At 41.6% G+C, this 17,650-nt stretch overlaps 2 protein-coding genes across 3 annotated transcripts in view; both read right to left on the reverse strand.

Annotated features, from left to right (window-relative positions):
* Positions 1-973: 973 nt before the first annotated feature.
* cdca9 (cell division cycle associated 9) lies at positions 974-3,102 on the reverse strand. Its single transcript, XM_027174221.2, has 10 exons — positions 2,942-3,102; positions 2,722-2,853; positions 2,596-2,636; positions 2,357-2,408; positions 2,029-2,090; positions 1,905-1,954; positions 1,509-1,595; positions 1,365-1,437; positions 1,192-1,278; positions 974-1,098 (listed from the first exon to the last, which is right to left on the reverse strand). Exons 1-10 carry the CDS (start codon positions 3,057-3,059, stop codon positions 1,048-1,050), a joined length of 753 nt encoding a protein of 250 aa, XP_027030022.1. The 5' UTR covers positions 3,060-3,102; the 3' UTR covers positions 974-1,047.
* Positions 3,103-4,735: 1,633 nt separating this feature from the next.
* Positions 4,736-17,650, reverse strand: part of gpt2 (glutamic pyruvate transaminase (alanine aminotransferase) 2) — a 13,599-nt gene continuing 684 nt past the window's right edge. The window contains exons 2-12 of one of the 2 annotated variants that reach the window (XM_047816840.1): positions 14,890-14,979; positions 14,544-14,621; positions 14,092-14,200; positions 13,341-13,474; positions 12,775-13,018; positions 11,905-11,984; positions 10,985-11,121; positions 9,188-9,362; positions 8,951-9,106; positions 8,638-8,750; positions 4,736-7,306 (exon numbers count right to left, since the gene is read on the reverse strand). In XM_047816840.1, coding sequence (XP_047672796.1) covers positions 7,183-7,306; positions 8,638-8,750; positions 8,951-9,106; positions 9,188-9,362; positions 10,985-11,121; positions 11,905-11,984; positions 12,775-13,018; positions 13,341-13,474; positions 14,092-14,200; positions 14,544-14,621; positions 14,890-14,979 — 1,440 coding nt within the window. In that variant the 3' untranslated portion in view covers positions 4,736-7,182. The remainder of the gene's footprint in view (positions 7,307-8,637; positions 8,751-8,950; positions 9,107-9,187; positions 9,363-10,984; positions 11,122-11,904; positions 11,985-12,774; positions 13,019-13,340; positions 13,475-14,091; positions 14,201-14,543; positions 14,622-14,889; positions 14,980-17,650) is intronic. The other variant, XM_027174229.2, reaches the window with a different exon arrangement.

Consider the following 17,650-nt stretch of genomic DNA (forward strand, 5'->3'; position numbering starts at 1 on the left):
CAGAGGAGAAATTGGTACCAAAAAAAGGAGAAATGTACTGTATACAATATTTACTAATTGCCATTTATAGATACATAAACATCTTTGAAACAGATCTGTCTGATGTTTACATTTGTAACATGTTACCGTCTGTATGATTGGTCACAAATGTGATCTTTACACAATATAACCTTATAGTAGGTTAAAGTGAAGGCTTGGGGGTTTCTTTGGGTCAACCCCCCCAGAGTTGCTCTAAAGGACCTGAAGCAGTAAGATTCCTAGTTAGAAATTTTTAACCCACGTTAGGAGCTCTGAGGTCACTTACCACCTGTATGAATACAGGCCCTGGAGTCTAACCACCAATCTTCCATTTCTCTAAATAAGAGGTTTTCATTAAACCACATGAAAGAAAAATCCATGGATTTTTGTAAGACAATTCCATAAACAGCTAAGATGAAACCGTGAGGCTCGAGTAGTTAAGGCTCTGGGTTGTTGATCAGGGTTCAAGCCACAGCACTGCAAAGCTGCCACCGTCAGGCCCTTAACCCTCTTGGCTCCAGGGGTCCTGTCTCATGGCTGACTGTGTGCTCTGACCCAAACCCTCATACAAAAATAACATCTGTGCTACAACACGTGCCAAAAGTGTCTTCTGTTCTTTTAATCCAATATGTTTGTGACCAACGTCAAACACATTGTAATAAAAGTAAAGACAATCAGATGAGTGGTGAAACCTTTGGGTTTCTTTTAAACAGCATGCCATGTTTTGTTCTCCATCTCAAAGAAAAACGCTGCATTTTTTCATATTTACATTTAACGATAAGAGACGGAGCATAGCTGTACTTTCCGAAGGAAATTTGTCCCCCGAAATGTTGTGGAATTTTGCCAATGCTATTAAAAGGATTACTACATTTATATTCTACACATTTTTAATCACTACTAAGCACTTTAAGAACCATTAACTGAATCAGCACTGTACCAAAAGTACTCCAGGAGAAACGATTTACACTTATTTATTAAGTTAGAGAATATTTGAACATTAAAACCAGACATTCTTCAGTACGCAAGACATCACTGAGTATTATTTAGCTTGACTTTGTTGCACAGGTATTCCATCAGTTCCTGAAAGCAAAAAGACGTTATATTTAAATAAATAAATCGTTTAAAAAAAAAATAATAAATAAATAACTGCACCGACATTTATACGTCCCTCACCTTAATCTTTTGCATCTGGCACAAAGCCAACTCATCCAGAAGTTCAACTTTGACTTCATCTTTGGTTTCTTCTGACAGAAATAAAGTCTGGCAGGAAAACAAAGCACCACACACTTTAGTGAGTGACTTCATCCATTTTTTTTCTATTCCAAACCCAATGTGTTTACTCTCACCTCTCCAAGAGAGGTGGTGATGGTGGCTGTAGCGAGTCCTGAGAGATCATCACTAAGTGACCTACTCTGTAATCTGTAGAAAACAAGCACAGAAGTCATACTTTCATTAAGACCACCATCCTGAGTTTAATACTAAAGCCTTACCTCATATTACCACCTAGCAGAAGCGCTTGGTCGCTCAGCTTCATCACACGGCCTTGAGTTCTTTTGGAACCGACCGTTGAGACGCATCTGCAAAAGGAAAACTTTAAAGGGGTTCAAAATAACCGCTTAACATTGTGCTGGGTACATGTGGAAAAAAAAAAAAAAAAAAGTTAAATTAATGAAATGTATAAAAGTAATGGCACCAGAGCAGATGTTTAGTGGTTACCTTTAGTTTCAGGGAATTTTACACAGTATAAAGGGATGTAACCGCAACAAAAAGGGGTCACCGTCACCCACATCAGTCCCACTTCCATCCCTAAACACTATACTTTTATTTTATAAATCACTATGCATTAGCTCAAGTGTGATACAGGTAAAGATACAGACAGACTTTACCTCAGATTCCCAGTGCTGTTACTGGGCTGCATTTTTTTCTTTGGCCTTCTCTGTATTTAAGATATAATAAATAAAATTGACAATTTTCAATAGCATTCAGCAGACACATTTGGAGGTTTTGTACCTGATCATCAGCCTTTCCAGGACCAGCGGATCCTTGTGCTGCTGTTGTGGCACTTGCCTTACCTTAAGGACAGAATGATGGTGTGCACATTGTTTTAATTCAATTTACTGACCATAGAAATCAAATTTCTGCATTTAGAAATGAGTAAAGTGGAGCAAAAAGTTCTTTCTCCAGGACCACAGCAGAACACAAACCGTGTGATGGACTAAATAGAAATAAAACATTCCTTTACACATTAATAAAATTCTCACAAATCTGAATATTAAAGTATTTGTCAATGCTTGATTGCTAAGGCTTTGAGAAGAGGGTTTTATACACAACAGATCACCTTTTTTGCTGGGTTTTCTGCTGAGCGGTTTACTAATCTCCGGAGACACAGACTGCGACAAAATAGACAAAAATAAAAGATTTTTAAAAGAATAGAAAATGATCAAAAGAACAAAACTGCAGTTATACCAACTGACCACGAGATGGCGACATTTCCCAGAATGGAAAATGACCAAAAGAACAAAACTGCAGTTATACCAACTGACCACGAGATGGCGACATTTCCCACCACACACTCACCCCGATTGCCATTGTAACTTCCCCAACTGAAGTTTCCTGAGCTGGAAAACAGCCACGTATATTAGATTTAAATGTGTATATTTTAATCTACATATAGTCATTTAGTACAACATACAGTAAACCTACCACTCAGAATGTCTTCCATCAATGTGGTATGAAGAGACTGGGGAAGTTTCATCATCTCGATTTTCACTGCTCGATCCAGTGTCGCCAATAATTTGTCCAGTTTGGCCTCCATTTCATTTATCCGCTCTTGTGCTGTTAGAAAACAAACATTCAGAATTAGAACAGAGACCGATTTTTTAAGAGCAACCACAACATTTATAGTATAACGAGGGTCGACAACCTTCCTTCTCAAACTGCTGAATAAATAGTTCTTTCCTTCTCCTGAGTTTATCAGCTGCTTGGTCTTTCTGGAGGCCTTCGCAGCTTTGGCTTCTTTTACGAGTTCTTTTAGCAGACATGTTCTCAAAAAGAAAAGAAAAACAAACATACTTCCTGAACCTGGTTTTAAACCATCATGAGTGGCTGGGATTAACACCAGGTGCTGCATCAATCACACAGAATGAACGTTCTCAGGTGATTTAGAGATTCCTGGTGAACCCAGTGTCCTGCACGTACGTACATGTTTTTCTGCTCCCAACATAGTCAGACTAATCAGACTTATCAGACTAATCAGCTAACTGCTCTTCCTGAGATTAAGTGGGTGTGTTACATTCAGGAAAACACTAAAATGTCAAAGACAAGGATTTGTGTAAATGCTCCGTGTGTTGACTAACATTTATTTTACACACACACACACACAAGAATATTTAAAGGAAATCTAAATGGTTCCACAGAGAAAAAATCTGGTGCAAGATTCTGCACAGAAACTTTAATTGTTTCACAAACAGAACACACTGACATGGAGGGTTTGGGTGTAATGTTAAGTCTTATAAATGTTAAAAGTTACAGAGAAGGGAGCACAGTGGCTTAGTGGTTAGCACGTTCGCCTCACACCTCCAGGGTCGGGGTCGCCTCTGCCTTGTGTGTGTGGAGTTTGCAAGTTCTCCCCGTCCCCGGGTTTCCTCCAGGTACTCCGGTTTCCAAAGACATGCATGGTACAGTAGGTTGATTGGCATCTCTGGAAAATTGTTCATAGTGTGTGTGTGCGTGAGTGAATGAGAGTGTGTGTGTGCCCTGCGATGGGTTGGCACTCCGTCCAGGGTGTATCCTGCCTCGATTCGCGATGACGTCTGAGATGCACAAGCTCCCCGTGACCCGAGAAGTTCGGATAAAAGTGGTAGTGAATGAATGATACAGAGAAAGTATTTTGGTAAAATAAATTTTCAGTAAAAGATCACCTTTTTTATTTCAACTAAAATGATGTAATAGATGTATAAATTGTGTGGGTTGTGTGGGATGTGGTTGCCTAGTGGTCAAGGCGTTGGATTACTGATCGGAGGGTCATGAGTTCGAGTCCCAGGTCCATCAAGTTGCCACTGCTGGGCCCCTGAGCAAGGCCCTTAACCCTCAATTGCTCAGTTGTATATATTGAAATAAAATGTAAGTAACTAAATGCCGTAAATGTGAATCTGAACGATTACAGGAGACTTTTACAAACTTTCTACTTTACAGACCTGTTAATCAACTGTCCTAATTTAGCAAAAATTGACAAATCTTAGTGTAAAGAGTTTCTCCTGGTGACACAATTCTTATACATGTGGGCGTTTTCCCTTAAAATCAAACAGAAGATCTGAGTAAAGATAAAAGTGCTTCATAACGCATCTTAAAAGAGCTCATAAGGTCAGAAAGTGTTAGAAGTGAGGAGGAATTTAAGAGGATGAAGAGTTTCTTTATCAGAGGAGAAAATGGCTGAAAGGTGAAGAGGGAGAAGAAATGTGTCGTATACGATATTTAATAATGAGAGTGAGTTAATAAGACGATACAGATTAGATCGTGTAGGGATTATTTATGTGACCAATCAGATTACAGATTTCCAAATTTCTCTCACAAGGACAAACTCCTTATACTTAGAATTTTTATGAATACGGGCCCGATGTTTTGGCTGCTGTCTGCGATTATTAAATCATTCTGTATTTTAAAGTTTTAAAAGAAACCTTACAAGTATTTAATAAAGAGGGGAAAAAACACAACGCTGTAATGTAACAGTCTTTATTGTAATGACAGCTTTAATTTGGCATTTAGTTCCTTTACTGCTTACATAAAAATTAGTCGAACGAAACAATGAAGAAATGCAAAATGAGTGCAAAGACTGACAGAAAAACAAAAAAGTGGATTTACCTTCATGCAAAATTCAAACAAATGAAATTTTCATTCGAAATTCATCCACATACTGTACATCCACAAAGAAAAGGCAAAGTCACTGAAGTGATGATAAGGCAGTCCAATCTTACAGCCTAGGCTTATGCAGATTAACAGTAAAATATAAATCCAGATCATGGACACTTCAATTACATGGTATTGTATAAACCTGCTGCATAAACCTGCTTCGTCTCTGGGCTTCGTTTTTCCCTCACGAGGAAAGGAAAACGTCTTGTCCTTCATGGCAGCCGTGCTTTCGAGGTGCTTACTGCGTACACGAGGTCAAAATCTCATCGTACTTCAATACATGATTGACGAACATTTGCAGAATGAAGAAAAACGCTTTAGCAAGAAGGTTATTTAAAAAAAACGAATAAAAAAAAACAACACCATAACAGCTGAAAAACAAACAAACAAAAACACCCACCATATTAATGATCATTCTGTAAACACTGATAAAAGGTTTGGCAAATCTCTAAATCCCATGTACAAAAATCTAATCATCAGCTGTAAGGAATGAAAATTTGTATTTTTAAAAAAAAAACGACAACAAAAATAAGGTGCAGACGCCAGAGACGCCCGACAGAGACGCCCGACCGAGACGCCCGACCGAGACGCCCGACCGAGACGCCCGACCGAGACGCCCGACCGAGACGCCCGACCGAGACGCCCTCCTTCACTATTTTACTTCTAAACATGTTCACGATGTTATGCCCGAAAAAAAAACTAAAATAAAAACAATAATAATAATGAAATGTGCGTTTATGACATGGCACCGATTCTGTCCCTGTGTGCGTTTTCTTTAATAATGCATACAGCAAGTTTCCCTGCATGGAGTGTTTTCAATGGAGCGTAGATCATTCTAGAGCTCGTCTCTTCGCATCCCTCGTTCGTACAAATAAAGCGGAGATTATTTACAATTCGATTCTGAATATATTCTACTTTGCCAGCTTCTGGTTACAATAGCGTCGTTCGCTAGTAATCTAGCTAGCGCAAAAAAAATACTAAAGGGTTGGAATTAAGTGATAGTTAGCTGGAATGCGCAACATCATAATTACCTTCGATGTTAGTGTTAAGAACATCCTCAAGCCAAATGTTACAAGGTTTTTCCTACATTGAAATTTTTTTTAGTGGCCGCCAAAACGATTTCTTGTCCCGCCAAAGCCTTATTTGATCCGTAATTGGATTTAGTGCGTGAAGCAGACTACTGACGGAATGACGGAGAGAACGAGCGATGTCCTAACAGCCAGGATTCCCACACAACACGTCCGCGAAAGCCCGATTCGCGACCTGACGACTCCTTTGAGCCGATTCATTACAAAGAACGGTTAAAGCGATCGGTCTGCTGTCGGGGTCTGAATCGCTGTTTAACAAATCATTACTTCTTAGAAGAACATACACATCTGATATGAGAAAGTATGTGTGTTTACCCCATTGAGCAAGAGTGATTAGTAAAATTTAGCCTTAATAGCCCACAGTATGTATAGACCTATGACGATGTGTAGTAAATGACATGTAAAATCATTTAGACTGGAGCGAGATGAAACTAGATCAAAGCACAAAGCAAGCTGCTAGCTAGCTGCTAATTTTATTACATTTTATATGGTAAAAAAAGCTGCTATTATTTTTAAAATTACACTAAAATTACGCCGTGTGTGGATGCCCATGTCGGTCAGCCAGGACCGAAGACCAGTTTTGACCCAGGAAAAACCCCGTGTTAGGGAGCTTACTTGCAGCCGGTGACTTTAAGCGCACGTTGATTAGCCGAACGTTAGCTCAGGCTGCTAGCATACTTAAGTTTTAAATTCCATACATTTTAAGGCTTACGCAATATTTATTTTTATAAGGGACATAACTCGAGATGCGCTGTATGTATACCACGAAAGAGGTCCAAATAAATGCGTTCGATCGTCCTGACAGACCTACACTACACTTTGTAATGTCTTTCGTGACGCTTTAATAAAGATGAGTTGTGTTTTAAATCGCTCGTCTTTGTCTCATACACAACCATTTTCATAAAAAATTGTTTTAAAAATCATTTCATGCTTTAGTGTTAGTTCCTTTATGACTAAACTATATTCCGTCTCATTCCTAATTGTTGTACAGCAGCACAAAGGCACATAGTTCATGAATAAACAGTACTTTTGAATTGTTGGTAAATTTTTGGAGGGTTTTTTTTTAAAGCAGATGGGGATTTTATATACATAAAAAGTCACTTAACAGTATTGCTAATTGTAGTTAGCGCGTTAAGTAAGGATTCAGACACGTCCCGCGGTCGGCGGCTCACGCCGGGACGCTGCACTGAGAGTCCTGATGGTCCGAGTACTCCTTCAGAAACCCCATGTGGAAATCTCGCACCTTCTCCAGGAGGACCTTCAGCTTTTCGTGAGACGGCAGGATGGTCATTCTGAAACGCAAACAAAACGCAGAAGCCGAAGTGAGAAGAATCTCGAAAGGATTATCTGATGAACTCGGTTCCCTTCCTACAGCCTGAACAAGAAGAACAGGGCACTATTTGTTCCTGAGGATTTCAGCGCATGCAAAACTAATGGCACCCTTTGAGTGTCATTTGTGGGATTTGCATAATATAAAACGTCGTTCAGATCTTCAGGGGAAAATAATTTGTGAGAAATATCGTGATAAATATGTACGTAGGAGCTTTCGGGTGATCGGTACAGGCGGAGACGTCGTCCGGTGAACCGTATATATCAGTAATACGACATTGTGTACGTAGTTTGCAGTGGAATCCTGGCATCCAGATTCATCACAACATGAAGTTAAAGAGTCTAAGACCAGCTACAGTCGATACGTGAAGCCGCCTGGAGCATCAAACGATGCCAGAACTGAAGATTAGGAATTATTGGGTTAGGACAAAAAAAAAAGGCCACCAGGAAAAGTCTGATCGTACGAAACACGTATGATCTCCAGGTCTGTGTAGCGTACTTTATCTCAAAGTACTGTAAAAATAAATAAAGGAGTCTTCTAATTTTATTACGGGCACAATACGTGCTGCGCTACCTATTTGATTTATGTGCTTCTTAAAACAGGTGACTTTCTAATAAAACAGAAAACTACCTTTTTACACCGGGTCACTTCGTGTGTCGTCTCTGATCCGATATCTATCTGATCTGTTAAAACTGTCCCATTTACATCAGGCCACATAAACGCGTCTCGGCGAATCGGATATCGATCCGATCTTTCTACTCCCGCCCAAAATGCTAATATATTTGACCTAATTTCCGGGGTGATTGAAACAGAACACACTTTGGTGTACGCGGTTTTCAGAACGCGATCAAAAAGAAGACGAACAAACTCGTTACGACGTTTATGCTACAAAACACAGCGTTTACTGTTTGCTGCGTTTTCGCTGGCGGCAGCAGCATGTTTTAAGCCCCGACGAGACGCCTGGGTGAAAGATCACCTGCGAGTGACGTACTTCTGTCTGGGAGGAGTATAGCGCCTCGAACAACCACATTGTGACTCGAACAACCACATTCATTTACACCTGTCCAGTTTCATCTGAAACGCGTCCCAGACCACCTCCTGAAGGGGTTTGTACCATCGGATTTATATCCGTCTCCAAAACGTTTCGGAGGGAATTTAGACCTGGTCTTTTTACCGTCGGGTAGATATCTGATCACAGAACACGCAGGAAGTGACTAGGGGTAAAAAGCCCCTGAGATGTTTAAAAGATTTGCACCATGACCGAGGATCTCTGTGTTCAGGAAGAACAAATACCTGAAATGGTATGTGCCTTCTCTCTGTCCGAAGCCGCTGCCAGGCACCACGCAGATCCCCGTTTCCTCGAGCAGCCGCAGACAGTACAGCATGTCCGGCTGCATTCCCAAAGCCTGCGCACAGTAAACCATAGTGCAGGTGAACCAACCAGGCTTTGCATCTCAGCTGGTCAAGGCGAGTGGATTTTAAATATCACCACACACCTGTATTTTACTCGATGCTAGTTTGCACAACAAAAACTCTACGATGCACCTTCCATGCTACAGAAATCCTACCGATGTTCTGGTAATGACATAAAGCGGTGCGGACGTACCTTAGCTTCTTCCACTGCCTTCGGAGGGATGAAAATCTGAGGGAACGCATACATGGCTCCCTGCACGGGATTACACTTGATCCCAGGCACTGCGTTGAGAAGCTGCTCTGTTAATTTTGCTTTATCTGCCAAAGCTCCGAGCACGGCCGCTTTTTCCTGAAACGCACGCGTTTAATGAAGATCCTGAAGTTATCCTGAAGTAAGAAGGGACATAAACTACACAAGCTAAATGCAAACCTTGTGGAACTGCGTGTAGGACGGCTCGTCCGGTCGAGGAGGATTCACGATCACGTCCATGGCGGCCTGTCCGGTCACGGGGGGACACAGTCTGACCGAGAGCAGCTTCACCAGCTGGGCCTTGACCTCCGGGTCCATGTTAATGATCTCCATAAAGCCTCCTCTGAATCCACACCTGAGGACCATAGCTAGGAGTTAGAGAACATCTAGAGCAGCCTGGCAGGATGTAAGCACTTTATGAAGACAGGAATTGGATGAATGAATGAATGAATGAATGAATGAATGAATGAAAAGATAATTCCCAGAAATTCCGGACCAGATGTACTTCTGTATTTTCTCCACCTTGTTAATTACAGCATCAGTATCATGCGATTTACCTCAAGCAGTCGTTTGACCATGTTTCCTGCTAGAAGCCACTGATTTCATTTTTAAAATCTTCAGAATTGCAAAACCTAATTTTATGAATATAGTTTTTGTTTTCTTTTTCAACTGAAGTAATTCATTTTTCTAGATCAAGAAGTTTTAAATCCTTTCCCTAACGATTGCTGCAGCAAAACCACTTTTCTGGTCAAATTTATAGTATGCATATATAATCTCTCTCTCTCTCTGTCTCTCTCTCTGTCTCTCTCTCTGTCTCTCTCTCTGTCTCTCTCTCTGTCTCTCTCTCTGTCTCTCTCTCACACACTCTCGCATGTTATGCATATTAACAATATAACCAGTTATAAAGCACTGACACTGGAGGCATATCTCAATCTCTCTCTCTCTCTCTCTCTCTGTCTCTCTCTCTGTCTCTCTCTCACACACTCTCGCATGTTATGCATATTAACAATATAACCAGTTATAAAGCACTGACACTGGAGGCATATATAATATTTTTTCTCTCTCTCTCTCTCTCTCTCTCTCTCTCTCTCTCGCATGTTAAACATATTAATAACATTACCAGTTATAAAACACTGACACTGTAGGCATATCTCTCTCTCTCTCTCTCTCTCTCTCTCTCTCTCTCTCTCTCTCTCACACACACACACTCTCGCATGTTATGCATATTAACAATATAACCAGTTATAAAGCACTGACACTGGAGGCATATATAATATTTTCTCTCTCTCTCTCTCTCTCTCTCTCTCTCGCATGTTAAGCATATTAATAACATTACCAGTTATAAAACACTGACACAGGAGGCATATATAATATCTATCTCTCTCTCTCTCTCTCTCTCTCTCTCTCTCTCTCTCTCTCACTCTCTCTCTCTTGCATGTTAAACATATTAATAACATTACCAGTTATAACGCACAGACACTGGAGGCTCCTCCCGTGAATGTTAAACAAACACGTTCATCTTTAAGAAAACTCGACCAGGTTGACGATTACACGCTTAAATCTGTGGCTGTGGAGTCATTAGCACAGTACGACAGGCGCATTAATATAAACCTGTGCTTTGTGCTGATGTCAGAGCTGCTGTTCTGCTTGAGGTTTAATAACAGGAAGAGAACAGAATGTGAACCAAAGCCAGGTCTTTTCAGTTCGTCAGCATTTTTACAGCAATCGCCTCACTTGGCCTCTTTTGTGGATAAAAACAGAGTCAAATATCTCTGCTGGTGTTGTTTTTAATGCTCAGCACTCTGCTAGCCAAGCCGTTACGTTACGTTATGTAACCGCTGCGCTTTATTAGCGTATACTGTACAAGTTGAGATCCAGCAGCGAGTGATGTCCTGGTCGGTGTATTTACTGTTTGCTATGTCAAACATGTACGGTGTAGAATTTCAGAGCCGTGCCGAGTCAGACGGATGTACTTACTCTCCTGTATAACCTTTGGAGGTGGAGTGGAAGGACGCCAGCTCCAAGTTGTTGAAGTACTCCGGTCCCATTTCATACAGCACCTTCTTAAACGAATGGAACTTGCAGTCAGGAGCGTACACGTTGTCCTGATAAACCTACAGGGTGTATAAACAACGTATAAACAAATGATCCAGCCTCCATCTCTCCCCCAGACATCACTCGCCTAATTACTTTCAGCGCTTCACTTTAACTGCTCTCTCCGAGGCTCCGTTCACACGTACGGCGAGTCCCCAGTCATTCCAATGATCTTTCTACCGGTTGCCATAGTAACCATAGTTTATCAGCATTGCTTGCAGCTTAGAACGAGACATTTCTGTATAAGGTTCGGCAGCGTAAGTATATCTGTGTCGTATCGTACGAGATGAAGGAGAAGCGACAGATCACGTGTAGGTGCACCGTGTTCGCGTCTACTTTTAGTCGCTTCATATTTGCATAAACCTTTCACAAAACACATATGCGCATAAACATTTATGCAAATGTGATAAATTGCATATCATGCAAATATAAGCATGCAAATATGATGCTCCATATATTATATGAAACTGGCGAACGACGGTTCTTCGTACAGTGTTAGGATTCGCTGTAGAACAGAATTATCAGGCAGACAGAATTAAACAGAACGACTGACTTTTTTTTCTTTCTTTCTTTTTTTTTTTTAAAATCTCATTTTATACAGCTGAGCAATTGAGGGTTTGGGGACTTGCTCAGTGGCCCAGCAGTTGCAGCTTTGGGATTCGAACTTACAATGTTCTGATCGGTTGTCCAACACCTTAACCACATCCCTGTACGTGTGAACGCAGCACGATCGTTCTGCTTAACGTCAAGCACGAAGAAGCAGGAAAGCCTCAAATCAGAGGAAACAAACAGAAAATCATTACCTCGTCAGCCATAACGAAGAGGTTTTCCTCGTAAGCGAAGTGCAGGACGTCCTCGATACACTTCTTGCTCTGGACCTGGCCTGTTCACGCGGGAGAGTTGAGGATGGAGAGACAGACAGACGAGTACAATCAGTACAAAAAAAATTAGCAGCGACTTGCTACATCTCTACATTTTGTCTTGAACTTGACGTCAACACTGTAATAATGTATTATTGTATTTATTTAATGTCGTATTTGACTTGTACAGATCTATGTGACTACACTCCCTAAAATTTATTTATTTGTTTGTTTGTTTATAAGATTAAATAAAAAATGCATTTAACTTTACATTGCTATAACTTGGGTGAGAACAGATTTTAGGATTTACATTAAAAATGTAACTCCAAACAGATAAAAATTAAACGCATCGTTCAAAAAAAATATATATATATATATATACGTATATATATATGTATATATATATAATCATCATTTTCTACTGCTTATCCGAACTTCTTGGGTCACGGGGAGCCTGTGCCCTATCTCAGGCGTCATCGGGCATCGAGGCAGGATACACCCTGGACGGAGTGCCAACCCATCACAGGGCACACACACACACTCTCATTCACTAACACACACACACACACTACGGACAATTTTCCAGAGATGCCAATCAACCTACCATGTATGTCTTTGGACCGGGGGAGGAAACCGGAGTACCCGGAGGAAACCCCCGAGGCACGGGGAGAACATGCAAACTCCACACACACAAGGCGGAGGTGGGAATCGAACCCCGACCCTGGAGGTATGAGGCGAACGTGCTAACCACTAAGACACCGTGCCCCCATATTTACATATATATATAGTCGTTATTAGAATGTGTTGTCCCACCGGTGGGGTTTCCGGGGTTGATGATGCAGAGGACTCGCGGCCGGCAGTGTTGTTTGGCAGCCTTGTACGATCTGTGGAGCTCGTTAACATCCAGCGCCCAGCAGTTGTCTTCGTCGAGGTAGTAATTGATCTGCACGGCTCCCAGCTCGGCGATGGCGGCGGAGTAAAGAGGGTACTGAGGGATGGGGATCATCACCCCGGTACGGTTATGACCTTCACCAGACACCAGCAGCTTCAGAATGCTCTGCGGAACGAACGCAAATCGGTACGTCGGTGTTTCGGTACTTTATTAGCTGCAGAGGAGAACGAATCGGAACACTTACGCTCCTGAGAACCTGCAGTTAACAATTAAATTCCTGTTCTAGACCCAACAATCTGAATAAAGCTATTCAGTGACATTTCTATGGAAAAAGCGACAGGCTTGAGGCCGATCTCTGGGCAGATCGGTTCATGCTATCTGTATCATGTTGTGACATGTGATAGATATGTCATGGTGGGAGCTTGTGTGTTCTCTCCACATGTTTACAGCATGTTCCCTGAGCTTATATACAGCGTGAGAATCGTACCATGATGCCGTCGCTGGCTCCGGTGCTGAGGAAGATGTTGTCGCAGTGAGCTGGAACTCCCTGATCTCTCTGCTCCAAGTAGGCTGCGATGTCCTCTCGGATACACTGCACCCCCTCACTGGAGCTGTATGCACCTGAGACATCACACACACACACACACACACACACACACACACACACACACACACACACACACACACACACAAATCACTTACTGCTGCAAATCTAGCATGTTTTTATTCACCTCCCACTCAGCACCGTTTACACGATCAATCTGTCATCCTACTGATGATGTGCGGATGGAAATAAACACCACATATTTTAAAGAACAGAGCATTCTGGGTAATAAATATTAATCTGGGTAATAAATATTAATCTGGGTAATAAATATTAATCTGTTTTTTTTTTTGCTTGTTCCTGATTTATTTTAACATTTCACAGTTGGACAAAGATAAAGTATTAAAATCTCTCTGTGGCAAGAAATTAATAAAAAATTATTACACAAAATAAGGACACACTCCACCCCCCCACCCCCATAGAACCATCTATCTGTCTATTCTATTCTGTGACCTTCTTGTACCATTGGTTTTATTTCCCCCAATAATTTTGTCTGTTTCTCACTTCTCTTTTCTTCCCCAGTACAAATTTTATTTACATAGTCTCTCTCTCTCTCTCTCTCTCTCTCTCTCTCTCTCTCTCTCTCTCACACACACACACACACACACACACACACTCTCACACACTCACACACCGATGCTTTGTCCCCCACAGCCCTGCAGGATGCGCTTTGCTCTCCACTTTGCATCTTCGGGGAAACTTGGGCTGTCCATCAGCTCGGGGAACATGCACAGAGCCACCACCTGAAAACACATCAGATGAAAAATGTCATTTACTGCAGTGCTTTAAAAATTTCCCATATTGATAATAAAATATATATAAACAGTTTAATATCGTACAGTACAGAGTAGCATGTGTTAAGATGAAGCAACAGAAAGACGTTCCTGTATGAATCTGAACAACATTTTGGATGGAAAATCAAAGCTGCGATTTTTCCAAACACCCAGTGACGATTCAGACGGAACCCCAAACGAAGAACAATTAAGGACGCGTTAGCTGTTAGCTATTTTGTGCAGAAGGTTAATGGAAAAACAATTACAGCACACGGTTTAAGTCATAAGTAAAGAAAGAAAGATGGATTTTTACTCGAGATTGGAAAGAAGTTGGAAAAACACCACAGGAGGATTGATTGAGAGTCCAACAGGGAACTAAAACCAGAAGAACCTTAAAAGAAAAAGTGGTGTTTAAATCAGGTTTAAAGGTTCAACGTGTTCCAGCTGCTGCCCAGCTGTTGTATTATACGGGATTATGACTGCAGCGATGTGATGAATTAAACAGTTCATTCAGAGATCACGTGTCTGCAACGAACAAGAGCCAAAGAACCGAGCTTCTCTTCTCCCAGTGCCACATCATCGATACTTTCTCACAGACTGAAATTTATCAGAGAGAACATCTGAGCTTACATGTTCTACACACCTTCACCTAACCTCACCTGTCTGAGGAACGTGATTGGCTGCTGTCCCATAGCGTGGGCATCTCCGATGTTGGCTTTGATGACCTCGGTGAAGGGTTTCTTCCCTCCCTGTTAGTCAGAGACAAAAGTGTTCAGAATTAAATGTTCCAGTTTAATAAACACTGTTTACCGAGAGATCACTATTGCTATTACACCACACCCAGATTACAAGCTACACCTGAGGTGGAAAAAAAAGACAGGCGTTTTATTCCTCTGTGCTGTTAAAACATCCCAAAAATCCTACAAGCGCATGCATTAAGGCAGAAAAAAAACACATGCAAAAGGATAAAAGCGCTTTCAGGTTTCTCGTGGAAATGAAAGAAGAATCAATTATTTATTAAAAAAAAAAAAAAATCATTTGATTCTGTATTGACTCTCTGTGGCATCTTCAGCACTTTCTATAGCAACACTACTGGACTGATCTCAAGTGGCTGTGAAGATCAAGCATAAATCATTCGATTCAATTATTTCTTTTTCCCCGCGGCTACGTCGTCGGTACACCTTTTGGAAGCCGTTACACCGTTATACCGCTACGTTCAGGCAGGTGGTTAAGACGAAACTGAAAAACCAAGACAAGAAACAAAAGTAGTGAGTTAACAGAATAGAACGGAAGCACGGAAGCCTTTATTATCACCACATATACATTACAGCACAGTGGAAATCTTTTCTTCACATACCCCAACAGAGGAGGTTGGGGTCAGAGTGCAGGGGCAGCTACGATACAGCACCCTTGGAGCAGGGACGGTTGAGGGCCTCGCTCAAGGGCCCAGCAGTGGCAGCTTGGCAGCGCTGGGCCTTGAACCCCGACCCTCCGATCAACAAACCAGAGCCTTAACCAGTTGAGCCACCACTGTATTGTTACAGTGCAAAGTGCAAAAGTTTGCATCCCCCACGGACTTGGAGTGCAAAAACGTTTATCTTTAAATGAGGAAAAAAAAAAAAGGATCCAAACTGAGAGAAAAGGAAACGGAAATGTTTTGTACAACTAAACAAACCAAATAAATATGTTTAGATTGCAGTTTCGGCCCTGAGCGTCTTCACCACACAAAAGGAAATGAAAACATTTGTCTTTGGGGTTTATTTTCTGTTTTATATATATATATGTTTCATATATATATATGATATTTAAAAAGATTTTCCGGTCACATATTATACATATCGTTTCAGACCTGTCAGAGAAATGAATGAGTGGATCATTAACCTAACAATCTACATCCTTGACCCCATCAGTGCTACAAATCCTCCGTCAGTACCTCGTTTAAGAGTTTATAATAAGAATTCATAAGAAATTCTAGCCTTCCTTCGGGTGACTCGTGTCACGGCGGGAGGAGATCCAGAGAGCACGAGACAGCTGTGTTACGTCACTGCCGTCAGTCCGGTCCAGTAAACACTGGAAAAGTGGGCGTCCGAGAGGATTAAGAGGTTGTCAAGGCCTTCAGAAAAACACCTGCTCTAGTTGAGGGCTAAAAATAAATCCGAATGTTTGTTAATGTTGCAGGCAGCTTACAGACGGACGAAACCAGGCAGCAGAAACACGAGCTGAAAGAAAGCGAGCTCGACTGAACGGTGTGGTTTGTTCTTGTAGTGAATGATTGTCGGTTATCTGGGTCTTTAAAAACACGACTAATGTCTATCAGAATTTACGGAAAAGGTGCTAGAACTACCATCCTGTCAGAACATCCTCAACACCGGCTGTAGTTCGGTATCAGTTCATAGGATGTGGTCCAAATCACCATGTGCACTACATAGTGTACTAATTACTACATTTATGACATAAACAGATATGAAACACTTCGTACATTAACACACGTTATTGAGCACAATTTCACCAACATATGATCAATAAAAGGAAAGATATTTAACAAGATCTGCTTAAAAAAACCCAAATCTGTATTTTAAAGGCCAAATACACAATCTCTCATCTTCTAGAAGGATTTTAAATGTCATAAAAGTTCACTTTGAAATAAATACACAATTATAATTCTGGCATATTTATCACCTTTATTAAGTTAAAAGTATAACGTGTATTTTTAAAACTACTTTACAGTTTTGAATAGTAAAGAATATATTCATTGGGAAACCATGAAGACTGTAATGAAAGACAAAGCAGAAATAGAAAAACTGTCAAACAAGCATATTGTGTCTAAATAAAGCCTGTGTCGATGTTCACTCCACCATGTTCTGTAAATATGGGATTTGTTCCCCTAAAACATACCATCTGGTATCTGTAGAGCGGACATGCTGGTACATCTAAAGGGAGACCCGAGAGCCTCCTGTATATCTAAAGGGAGACCCGAGAGCCTCCTGTACATCTAAAGGGAGACCCGAGAGCCTCCTGTACATCTAAAGGGAGACCCGAGAGCCTCCTGTACATCTAAAGGGAGACCCGAGAGCCTCCTGTACATCTAAAGGGTGACCCGAGAGCCTCCTGTACATCTAAAGGGTGACCCAGGGAGACCCAGAGAGACCACAGAGAAACCCCAGGGTGGCCCAGAGAGACCCCAGAGTGACCCAGAGAGACCCCAGGGTGACCCAAAAGAGATCCCCAGGGTGATCCCAGACAGATCCCCGGGGTGACCCAGAGAGACCCCAGGGTGACCCAAAAAGACCCCAGGGTGGCCCAGAGAAACCCCAGAGTGACCCAGAGACCCCAGAGTGACCCAAAAAGACCCCAGAGTGACCCAGAGAGACCCAAGGGTGGCCCAGAGAAACCCCAGAGTGACCCAGAGACCCCAGGGTG

This window comes from Tachysurus fulvidraco, chromosome 1 (genome assembly GCF_022655615.1).
Source record: "Tachysurus fulvidraco isolate hzauxx_2018 chromosome 1, HZAU_PFXX_2.0, whole genome shotgun sequence".
NCBI classification, from domain to species: Eukaryota; Metazoa; Chordata; class Actinopteri; order Siluriformes; family Bagridae; genus Tachysurus; species Tachysurus fulvidraco.